The 12904-nt window shown below is 42.1% G+C and overlaps 1 protein-coding gene across 1 annotated transcript in view; it reads right to left on the minus strand.

Moving 5' to 3' along the window:
• abca12 (ATP-binding cassette, sub-family A (ABC1), member 12) overlaps positions 1-12904 on the minus strand; it is a gene marked incomplete at its 5' end in the record, with an annotated part of 176822 nt that overhangs the window by 81455 nt on the left and 82463 nt on the right. The window contains 4 exons of the mRNA XM_084311411.1: positions 166-170; positions 3615-3704; positions 8670-8916; positions 10827-10974. Coding sequence (XP_084167537.1) covers positions 166-170; positions 3615-3704; positions 8670-8916; positions 10827-10974 — 490 coding nt within the window. The remainder of the gene's footprint in view (positions 1-165; positions 171-3614; positions 3705-8669; positions 8917-10826; positions 10975-12904) is intronic.

Raw genomic sequence — 12904 nt, forward strand, 5'->3', positions numbered from 1 at the left:
GTCTTGTTTACATCAGGGTCCCCCATTTTCAATTCATCATGTTGGTAGAGGATTCTGGTCATTCTCTGATACGATACCTTGGTTCAGCCACGATTAGTCACATAACCCACACTAGTATCAGTGTCTGAGCCAAATACCAAATAGAAGCCATAGAATCAGATGTACCCAGTCTTGACATGATCAGACACGAGACACAAAGAGGTAAAGATTCTGACCAGCCTAAAGACTTGACCATGACACACACACACTAGATGCACACACACGCACACAACACATGCACACTAGACATACACACACACTAGACGCACACACACTAGACACACTAGACACACTAGATGCACACACACACACTAGACGCACACACTAGACACACACACACTAGACACAACACACACACACACACACACAAACACACTAGACACACACACACGTACACATAGACACACACACACACTAGACACACACACACGTACACTAGACACACACACACACACTAGACACATACACACTAGACACACACACACACACACACACACACACACACACACACAAGACACACTAGACACAACAGAAAAGACATAATGTGATGCGGGGAGCCAAGACATGCTCCCACTCCCTCTCACTGTATGCATGAGCACGGTCATCATAACAGCGCTCCATATGGCCGACTGTATATCTCCATTTATTGACATTTAAACTGTCATGACACGCTGGTGGATCCGTCTGCAGTAAAGGAAACATTGCGGTACTCAGCACCCGTCAGCGATTGTCCACAGGGCATCATCACGCGAGCTTCTTCTGCATCACCGGATCCTTCTCTCTTTTTTTTTCTTCTTTTTTTTCTCTCCCTTGGCTGACAATTTCATAGTGCCTCTGAGGTCTGGTTTCCTGAGTGCCAACATTGATTTAAGTGCCCGTGAGGGCGAAATCTCGCCTATAAACACAGAGTGTTTATGGAATACAAATGATGCTCACGGTCGCAGAGCCCGGAAGCTCAAAGGCTTTCAGACCGCACGTGTGTCCAGAGCCCGGCGGCGCTGTGTGATGGTGGTGGTGATGGTGGTATCGGGGGGGGTAGAGAGAGAAAAATAAATGGGAAGATGATAGAGAGAGAGAGAGAGAGAGAGAGAGAGAGAGAGATGAGAGAGAGAGAGAGAGAGAGAGAGAGAGAGAGAGAGAGAGAGAGAGAGAGAGAGAGAGAGAGAGAGAGAGTAGTAGTAGTAAAATGGAACATGGCGAGGAAAGAGAGGAGCAGGTGAATAGTGAATAATACCAATGAGTGTAACAGGAGAAGAAGGTTAGCAACATAGAGGGCGAAATCTCGCCTATAAACACAGAGTGTTTATGGAATACAAATTATGCTCACGTCGCAGAGCCCGGAAGCTCAAAGGTGTGTCCAGAGCCCGGCGGCGCTGGTGATGGTGGTGGTGATGGGTGGTGTCGGGGGGGTAGAGAGAGAAAAATAAATGGGAAGATAATAGAGAGAGAGAGAGGAGAGAGAGAGAGAGAGAGAGAGAGAGAGAGAGAGAGAGAGAGAGAGAGAGAGAGAGAGAGAGAGAGAGAGAGAGAGAGAGAGAGAGTAGTAGTAGTAAAATGGAACATGGCGAGGAAAGAGAGGAGCAGGTGAATAGTGAATAATACCAATGAGTGTAACAGGAGAAGAAGGTTAGCAACATAGAGAGAGAGAGCGAGAGAGGGATAATCTGGTACACATTAGGAAAATATTTGAGGAAGGGATGAAATTCGGGTGGTGAAACAGTGGGGGGGGGGGTTCAGGACGGGACAGTACGTATTGGCTTCAGACCCGTGGGGGCCGGTGTCTGAACAGGATTCAGGTACAGATGACTGATTCACACTGATACTGGTGTCAATATGTGGCTGGTACCAGGCTGAAACAGGGCAGAGAGAATTTACCCTGTATTCATTTGTTCACCCAATTCATTGAAATATTTATTTAAAAGGTGCGTATAGATAACATCCAGCCACTAGATGTCGCACTAGAGCACCAGCATGTAATTGTATCAAAATCAGGTGCATTCCACATGGGAAAATGGGAAGTTCATTTTGGACCTGCAATTCTGCAAACCAATTTCTTTTAAATTATAAATTCATTAATGAATAAAATCATAAATTTTGGGGGGAAAGCAATACGTTTATTCTTTATTTTAATTGTGTATGATTACTATACATACAAAATGTTATCTATATAGCACCTTTAATTATCAGAAAAATAAATATTGAGGGTGGGTCATTTGCAGAGATGCACTGTGTGATGTGTCAGCAATTCAAGCAACCTGACGTGATTTCCTGTGTTTTTGAAACAAAAATATAGAAGGAGAACAATTTACAATAATTTCCAAACGAATCTAAACTAAATCTATACTGACGGTTAAAAGCTGGACTTGCCATATTTGGCTGCTCACAATCTACTTTCCTGCAGCCTTGCAACAGTTCTTGATGTTGGGGATGACTGTCGCCAAGAGACTCATCCTGAGTGAATGGAAATCACCTTCTCCCAGTCATACAGATGGAAAGACTAAGGTTCTTAAGAACCGATTCAATAAAGAAATGCTCTGCTACTGTATCTGGGGCCCATTCCTTGCTTACCTGGATGAGGCCAGGAGAGGATGAGTGTTTGAGATCTAACTAATGCACACCACTAAAAAACATGCCAACATTTTGGGAAATTAGCCTACCGTCTTCTCCAGAGAGAGAAAAGAAGATAGATACCAGTTTCCTCTCTGTGCGTTCAGTAGAAAGCTATCTGGCTGCACGTTAGCCTAGCTTAGCACAATGAAAGGAAGCGGACATGGCCGGTTAGCCTAGGCATTGTCCAACTAACACCTCTCCCGAAGCTGAAGCTGAAGCTAGGCTAACGTGCAGCACAGATAGCTTTCTACTGAACGCACAGAGAGGGAAACTGGTTATCTATCTTCTTGTCTCTCTCTGGAAAAGATGGTAAACTAATTTCCCAAAATGTTGGCGTGTTCCTTTAAGCACTTTGTACAACTGGTAGAATTGTTTAATTTTTTTTTCTCTGTACATGTCTGACCCGACTGTTTTTGTTTAATTGTCTCATTGTTTTATGAATTAAATAATAATAATAATAATAATAATAATAATAATAATAATAATAATAATAATAATAATAATAATAATAATAATAATAATAATAATAATAATAATAATAATAATAATAATAATAATAATAATAATAATAATAATAATAATAATAATTAATAATAATAATAATAATAATAATAATAATAATAATAATAATAATAATAATAATAATAATAAATAATAATAATAATAATAATACTTGATGGTTATGACTTAGAATCGGTAATTACCTCTATACTATACTAGTCTATTACTATAGTATAGTATATACTATACTAGTCGTCAAAACTCTGTAATGTGATTGCTGTTTTGTTGTATTTTTATATGCAAAAGAGCATTTCTATGCCCTGAATTGACGGCACTGTGTGCCTTTGTTTAATAACCATAACGGGTTACAGTAACCACATTCGTTCTTAATCAGATTACTGTAATTTCCATGTAACACCATTTCCCCAAACCACACGTTTTAAAGCCAGGCTTAGTTTACATACAGGTTGTCAGGCTTGTTGAGGCAGGCGTTGTCCATCCCAGGGAACGACATCATGGTGTCCACCAGCTTGCTGGACTTGGGGTTCTGGTTGCTGTGGGGCAGAAAACAACAGGATCAGCTCATTCAAACAGAGATCATTTTAAAGAGGTATGTACAGGCCCGGACCGGCCATCGGGAGCACCGGGAGTTTAAAAAGAAAATTATAAAAATATATTATATATATTCTTTTATATTATTTCAGTCAGGCCACTGAACTTAGAAGTAGGCCAGTGTTTCTAGTTGTGGCGGCACGATAGTTAGATAACCTAGGTGGGGAACAACCAGGAGATCACAGCGACAAAGGGTAACACACTCTAAAGTTTCTAAACGCACACAAGTTGGAGAACTATCTAGAAAAATCCACTTTGCATTTGATGTATTGAAAATATTAAAAAGATTTTGTGTTTTTTTTTTGTGACCAAATCTTTTTATTTTCACTTTTCAACAAGAAACAACACAGCACAATAATGACAATTATACATACATACATCCAAGAACACAAACTAACACACTAACTCCAGGTCCGGCAACCGCGAGCCACCACCCCGGAGGAACCACTGCCCAGCCCCCTCGCGAGCCAAAGCACCATGCCCCTTTAGCGCCCCGACCCGCAGAGACCCCGAACCGCGGCCCCCCCCAGCCATAGCCCACGATCGCCAGACCAGACCAGAAGGGAGTCAGAAAATATACATAGGATCAATCAATATTGAGTGAAAAATAATAAGAAAAAAAATAAAAAATAGAAAAAAACCATAAACATCAACATACATGAATATTCGCTCGTTCTCCTACCCACCCCCCCCCCACCCCCCACCCCTCTCGCCCCAAGACCCCAACGTGAGACATCAACATAAAAAAATTTAACAATAATTTGTGATGCCATCACATTTGGCATTTAAAGGGTAAAAAAAAATCCTGGACCAGAATGCAGGAAATTAAGTCTTTGTAATTAAATGTTTCCTGGTGGGGGACACCCAGACCCCCCGCTTAAAAAGTGGCCTGACTGGGGCTATACACTATATTTCATGGCCTGAATTTTCCAGTCCGGCCCTGGGTATGTATAATATCCTAAATATGGAAACATGGAATGTTTTGCAATGCACTTTACAACTTAATGCATTATTATCTATTGGTCAGTTTAAAACGTTAATAGCAAACCACTTCACCAGTCAAATCTTTTTTTCTATGTTAAATTAATTTACTTTCTGTTTCTATATTGCTTTTTTATTTTTTTATTCATTATATTTTGTATTTCTCAACGTCATTGTAAATGAGAGCTTGCTCTCAATGATCGTTCGAGATTAAATAAAGATTGAATGAATGAAAAATGAAAATAAAACCAAAAAGGTTTTTTAGTTGTTGTTTTTTCCCTCACTGTTATTTAAGCTGACAAGTTGACTAAGAACACTGATTTACAGCTGCAACGACCCGGGGGCGTAGCTGAAAGTGGATTCTGGGTTAAACACATAACACACCTACAGTCTACCTGGAGCTACAGCCCGTCACATACAATCAATATGCAGGAATCTGTCTTGGTGATAATGGAGGCGAAAACAACTCAACAAGTCCCACAATGCGGCAGATACATTACAGATACAGGACACAATGGTACAATAACAACACAGGACCTAATATACTGCGCACAGGGAGGGCACCACAAACAATACAGAATACTCACTCTCCATGCATCCAGTACTATGTACATCAAATAGACAGAGTACTCACTGTCCATGCATTCAGTACTATGTACATCAAACAATACAGACAGAGTACCCACTCTCCATGCATCCAGTACTATGTACATCAAAAGACAGAGTACTCACTCTCCACACAGTACTCCACACATCACTCTCCATGCATCCAGTATTATGTACATCAAACAATAGATTATCCACACATGTACAGGACAACATTATGTGATATATACAGTATGGCAAACTACCACTTTGTCTTTGGCTGTTGGCCTCTGAGTAAATCTAAAACGAGCAGTGGGAGAAGTTACTCCTTATATAACAAGGCTGTAAAAAGGAGAAATGGGACACATTTGTATCTTTGAATTGATTGAAATCGCTAGGGGTCGATGTAAGGGGCCTAACAGTATGTGGCAGGTGAACATAATACATCTTGAAACGCTTGTGGGTTTGTTCACATTCACACTGCTTACGAACACTGGAGTAAAATAAGGTTAGGATGGGGTGACGGCAGGGTAAAACAAATCTGTAACTTAAGAGTGAAGACAGACAGGCAAACAGACAGACTTAGAATTAGAAGCTGGTATTTTATCCAAGTTCTCAGAGTAGGAGTGCTGATCTTTAGATAATTCGTATCCATGGTAACTACGGGTGAAGTTTCCATGGGGACATAATCTTAGGTCAATGAGAGCATTTGCATGCACACAGTATTCATATCCTGGTATTCAAGTCTTGTTCAATAAGAGCTTGTTGTATGAAACTACATATCATTTTCAACCACATGCAGCATATCCCTGTATAGATGGAAAACAATCTGAATATTACTATGGAAAGGGAATTTACAGAGACAAAAACAGTATACAGGACAAGATGTGTATATGCCTCAGTTGCCCAGACGATATCTACATACCCAGCTATCATACCAATTATACAAGCTTCTAAGAGGGTTATTGTTAATGGCATGTTGCGTTTTACATGCACCAACTAAAACCGCATCATATACTGGGATATTAAGTGCTTACTTTGATTGGGGGGGGGCATATGTAACTATAATCGATTACCATTACCAATATGCTCTAATCTGATTATTATATTTGATGATTTGCAAATATCTTACTCCCGAACCCTGCACACGATCCACATGCATACATCACACACACACACACACACACACACACACACACACACACACACACACACACACACACACACACACACACACACACACACACACACACACACACACACACACACACACACACACACACACACACACACACACACACACACACACACACACACACTTCCCTGTCCCCCCTGTCACTAGTGAAGTACTGAAGATGATGAAGAGACTATCACCCATGAAAAGGTTACACATGTGCTGTGTAACTTGTGTATTCAAAGTAGCGATGCAGTCACCTCATGCAAAATGCATGAAGAAAACACAAGGGGTTAATTTGAAAATAAAGCAACTGACCTATCTCAAACCCGCCCCCCTTTCTTGATCCTCTAATCACAACTGTTGCTTTCCTCTGACTAACTTTGATTGGAGGAACAAGATAAGAGAGGGTTTGAGGTAGGTCAATAGAGACAGGGGAGCGGAGGCCGTTGAGGCCGCTTGGTGCCTCAACTATTTTTCACTACTTGCTACACTTCCCTCTGATCAAAGAAGTGCGCTTCTCAAATCTCTCCCCCTCCGACTCTTCATCTCCCTCACTTTGATCTGCTGTCTCTGATGTCATCACGACAATCATCTCTTTTTTTTCACTCTCGCCATCTCTCTCGCTCTGTCCTTCAACTGCACCTGCCCTCTGCGGAACTTCGGTCTCAACTTGCTTTGCAAAATACGAGACAAGAGACTCTAGAGAGGTTGTACCTATAGCAGCTCAGGACTTGACACATCTCATCAATTTACATATCACACATCTCTGTGTTATTCCAGTTCATGGGGATTTATATCAGCTTCTTCGACAAGACCTACATCCAGGGAACAAACTTAACTTTTTGACTTACTGTACCAGCCATTTGGCTGGTAGATTTTAAAAACTACCAGCCAGGCAGAATTTTTACCAGCCAAAAATTATGAATAGCTTTTTAGTATATCGCCATGTGTTATTATTACTATAATACTCTCATATGCTATTTTCAATTAATATCATAAACAACATAAGGAATATTAGCATAATTTTGAGTGGACTGAAGGAATGAGTCAGTGTTAATAGTTTTAAATGCAAATAATTTATTGAAACAGAAGTGGGGTCGGGACACATCATATTATGTTATGATGAATTGAAAATGGGGGACCCTGATGTAAACAAGACAAGTCTTTCTCTGGTCTGCATCCCCTTAACAATTGTATGTATTGAGCTGTACTGTACTGTACCCATTCTGCAATCTGTTAATAAACTTTTCAATCAATCAATCAATCAATCACACACACTGTTTCAACTCACCACCCCTGCATCATATTGTAGTCTAGTCTGTCTTCAAACTTCTACTCCTCTCGAAACTTTTTTATATTTGAATATCAACATTATCTGTCCATCCTCAGTAATCCTCAGTTTACTATAATATACTCCTGACTGACTTCATCGTCTTTCCAAACGCACACCCCCCCCCTCCCATTTCCCTTTCCTCAATCCACACTGTTCTCTATGGCTCTGCTCTGCCTCTGATAACGTAACGTTCATTTCGGGCGATGTGGGCATAAAGGAATGGCGACGGTGCAAAGCATGTTAGATGCACTTGACCCGTTCTGAGAAAAAAGTTGAAGTCTGTTGAAGTCCGAACATTTAAATCTCTCCGGTCATAATGTCCGGTGAAAATAATTCCCTCTAAGCACAATTTGATTATTTGAAATTGTATTAAAATAGGCTAAAATTAAATAGCCTATGCGATGAACGAAACAATCATTACATTTGTTTCATCGTTGCTTCACCAAGTAGGTCTAATAATGACAACGATGTTGTCAGCGGGAGCTTGGTGCTGGATTTTGCGAGAAGCATCCAGCTGCAGAGCCACAGAACCCAGGTGCAGTACTCTAATTCAGCCATTGGCAATTCAGCTGTTGGGTGGGGGGCGCTGCTGAGCGGTCCCCAGACCGGAGCTGAAAACACTGCTGCTCTGTGGCTCTGCAGCTGCATGCTTCTCGCAAAATCCAGCACCAAGCTCCCGCTGATGCAGTGGATTTTGTTAGCCGCCAGGTGGCGGGCAGATCTTAATTTCTAGTCGCCAAACATTAAATCTACAAGCCATTGGCGAATGGCGTGTGATTATTTTGTTCCCTGCCTACATCGCCGGCCTGTCTCGCCTGCCGCATGTCTCACCTGAAGAAAGAGTAGCTGGGTCCGATGTTGTAAAGTGCTGGGCTCAGCTCCATCTCAGGGAAGTGCTGCAGGTCGTTCTTGATGGCGCCCAAACCCATGGCGAAGACAACAAAGAGCACGGGCAGCAGGATCTGGGACAGCAGACCCTTCCAGTCCCTCCGGGTGTGGTGGAACCTCTTGATCAGGATGGCCATCATCTGCTGCCAGGCCAGGGCCAGACCCTGCACCATGGACGAGCCTGTGAGACCTGGAACACGTGGGGGAGGGAGAGACATAGGATGTTGGTAAAAACCTATTGATCCACAGTGTAACGTATACGGTAGTACTAAAAAGCTTTTTGAGTACTTTTAAAAGCCTGTACTTTAACTTTTATGTATGAGTATGTTTTATTTTTGGCCATAAGAGTAGTGACTACATTGAGATCTGCCATTTACAGTAAAACACATTCATTATGGACTTTAGCTCTTACTGATACAGGCCTTGGTGACTATGATTTAAAAAGGGATTGTCCCTAAATCGTACAATGACCTATACAAATATTTGCATAGACCATACCAAAATAAGAACTTTGGAGAAAGGATATTAGATATTAAAACATGCACAAAACCTTTATGATTTAAATGAAATCACTTTATTTAAATTTGTTTAGTTTTTAACTAAACACCAGACCTGATGATAGTCGGGTTAACTCGCAGACCGTTCAGCGCCAATCACAAGTATAGTCGGGTTTTAATCGTTATTTCTTTTATTAGCGATATCCATTCATTTTCATCCATCCAGCCTGATGTTATCGTTGGGAATGGGTCTGAGCTTGCAAAAGGGCAAATACCGCCCCCTACACCTTCCGGCTGGTATTGCACTCCACTGGGAATGGTATAGGTTTTTTTCTGGGACGATCCAAGCCGTGCAGGCGTGGTTTAAATAATCAGGCGAGGTAACCTGATTTCAACGATACATCTGCAATGCTGCCCCCCCCCCCCCCTCGTATGCAATGCTGTTGAACGTGGCATGGACCTCCGTGCCCAGTACTTCAAATGGCGATCAGATAATTGGATTATTTATTTTGCATTACATCAGATACAAGGTAAGAACATTATATATACATTTGATCGTTGATCTGATATGTATTTCTACCCGATCGACGCTGTATCTGTGTGTGTATGTGTGGCTGTTTTCCGTTGGGTGGGAGGAGGGGCGGGAGCGGCACGCGGTCTAAACAACATTGCATGCGTGCACGAGGAAGGATAATAATTATGATTTAGCGTTGATTTCAGGAAGATTCTATAATCAGCCGAAAAATTACAACATGTTTTGTGTATTCCACTAAAGGGCTATTATCGCGTCTTTCTCTGGAATTACTAGAAATCACCAAAACTATACTCGTATTCAAAACGGAATAAAACGGAAATGTACCGATGAAAAAACAATCCGTTTCGTACATGTTGACTGCAAGCAACTCACTGATAATCGACGAGTGTATTAGACCCATAGCCATAATTTAAGATATATTTTAAGCACTCGCAAATCTCCCACTCCCATTGATTAAAGCGGTGGCGCTCTAACGCCCTCTGGCGCACGTAAGCGTGGCGGTCAATGAGTCAATGTTCTTTTAATGTTACTTTGACTCCAGTTGTTTTCTACTGTAGAATAGCCTACTTAATTGTAACTGATGTAACAGCACCTCTACTTAAGTAGTATATTTCAGTACTCTTTTCACATTTATTGGATGTTTGGTCGACCGTCTTCTGTTTGACACAGCACAACATGTATGCAGTGATTTCATACAGTCTACTGTCAACTCTTTTATATACATAGTATGACATGTATGGAGAGAGTGATGCATACTGTATATCCTTCCATCTATTGTTGTACATATATGTACATATATGGAAATATATGGAGAGTGATACAAGTTCAAGATTTGTTTTATTTGTCACGTATAAAGTACAATGTACATTACAGTGAAATGCTTGGTTCTGTATGAGCCCCCTGAGAATGTGCTTCATACAGTAAATCTTGTGCCACACGTGTGCACTGTACTGTGTCACCAGGAATAACTCCTGTGCATCCATTGTGTTCGGAAGGAAGGAAGGAAGGAAGGAAGGAAGGAAGGAAGGAAGGAAGGAAGGAAGGAAGGAAGGAAGGAAGGGGACGTACTGTCTTTGTCGTTGAAGCTGAACTCGCTTCCGTTAAGGTCCTCAGGAAAACTGTCCACTGATCCAGTATCAGACACAGACTCGGACACTGTCAGGGGCCTGCTGTCCACATCCGGCTCAGGGTCATCCTGGGTCAGCTGGAGGAACACCTGGAGTAACAGGACATTGGGCCTCATTTATCAAGCAAAATACATTTGTTCAGAGACTGTATTTAAATTATATTTTTTAATTTCTAAATACAATTAATACACTAAAACTAATTTCCACTTCAAATTAGATTATAATGAGACGTTGTGAACAGTTGATGTGCATATGTTGTTTTTTAAGTACTTTATGGCACTGTATTTCAACCTTATACACTAATACGGACATATTGAGTATATTTACATACACGCACAGTATTCTGAATACTATCTCATATCCTGATTAATGTCTCAGTCATGTTAACTTGTTTACGCATCTTTATATTCCAGTCCCAAGTTTCTCGGTGTACATGAGTACACAGAAATGTGAATATTTCCATGGAAACAGAACTTACACTTACAGCGCACGAAAAACCCAAGGGACAGGATCAGGTGGGATGAGCTGTTTATACGTCTCAGTGTCCTAGCTGGTATGCTTTTTGTATGTAGTGTCCTAGCTGATATGTATGAATGGGGAGGGGGGCTGTTTATATGTCTCAGTGTCCTAGCTGATATGTATGAATGGGGAGGGGGGCTGTTTATATGTCTCAGTGTCCTAGCTGATATGTATGAATGGGGAGGGGGGCTGTTTATATGTCTCAGTGTCCTAGCTGATATGTATGAATGGGGAGGGGGGCTGTTTATATGTCTCAGTGTCCTAGCTGATATGTATGAATGGGGAGGGGGGCTGTTTATATGTCTCAGTGTCCTAGCTGATATGTATGAATGGGGAGGGGGGCTGTTTATATGTCTCAGTGTCCTAGCTGATATGTATGAATGGGGAGGGGGGCTGTTTATATGTCTCAGTGTCCTAGCTGATATGTATGAATGGGGAGGGGGGCTGTTTATATGTCTCAGTGTCCTAGCTGATATGTATGAATGGGGAGGGGGGCTGTTTATATGTCTCAGTGTCCTAGCTGATATGTATGAATGGGGAGGGGGGCTGTTTATATGTCTCAGTGTCCTAGCTGATATGTATGAATGGGGAGGGGGGCTGTTTATATGTCTCAGTGTCCTAGCTGATATGTATGAATGGGGAGGGGGGCTGTTTATATGTCTCAGTGTCCTAGCTGATATGTATGAATGGGGAGGGGGGCTGTTTATATGTCTCAGTGTCCTAGCTGATATGTATGAATGGGGAGGGGGGCTGTTTATATGTCTCAGTGTCCTAGCTGATATGTATGAATGGGGAGGGGGGCTGTTTATATGTCTCAGTGTCCTAGCTGATATGTATGAATGAAAAGGGAGACGGCTGTGTACAAATGTACTTGTGTATGTACAGTATGGTTGTGCACGTGTGAATGTCAGACAGTGAGTGAGTGAGTGAGTGAGTGAGTGAGTGAGTGAGTGAGTGAGTGAGTGAGTGAGTGAGTGAGTGAGTGAGTGAGTGAGTGAGTGAGTGAGTGAGTGAGTGAGTGAGTGCGTGCGTGCGTGCGTGCGTGCGTGCGTGTGTGTGTGTGTGTGACTGTGTACATGGGTAGGGCTCTGGGCTCATGATCAGAAGGTTGCAGGTTTTAGCCAGCCAGGGTCAAGTAGGGAGAACTATGTCCTCTGGACTTGGCAGTGAAAACACCCCTGTTCCAGTGACAGGGACGCCGTACTTGTCCCAGAAGCAAACGCTGTCCTTCGGGCACGAGACGTTAAGCCGAGGTCCCATTTTAACCACGGTCATTACAGAACCCAGGGCGTCTATCGTAAAGAGTAGGGGGTTTGAACAGGCTGACTCTAGAGGCATGTGGCAGGGCCTCAGAACAATGACAGATTACAAAGGCACCTCCCTCAAACTGAACAGTGACATCTCCTTAGCAAATGATCTCAATTCCTTCTAGGCGAGGTTTGAGGCTGTGAATAACAACAACACCAGCCTACAAACCACGGCAATGGGGGGGGGGGGGGG

The sequence above is a fragment of the Notolepis coatsorum genome, assembly GCF_963971535.1.
Source record: "Notolepis coatsorum genome assembly, chromosome: 3".
NCBI lineage: Eukaryota > Metazoa > Chordata > Actinopteri > Aulopiformes > Paralepididae > Notolepis > Notolepis coatsorum.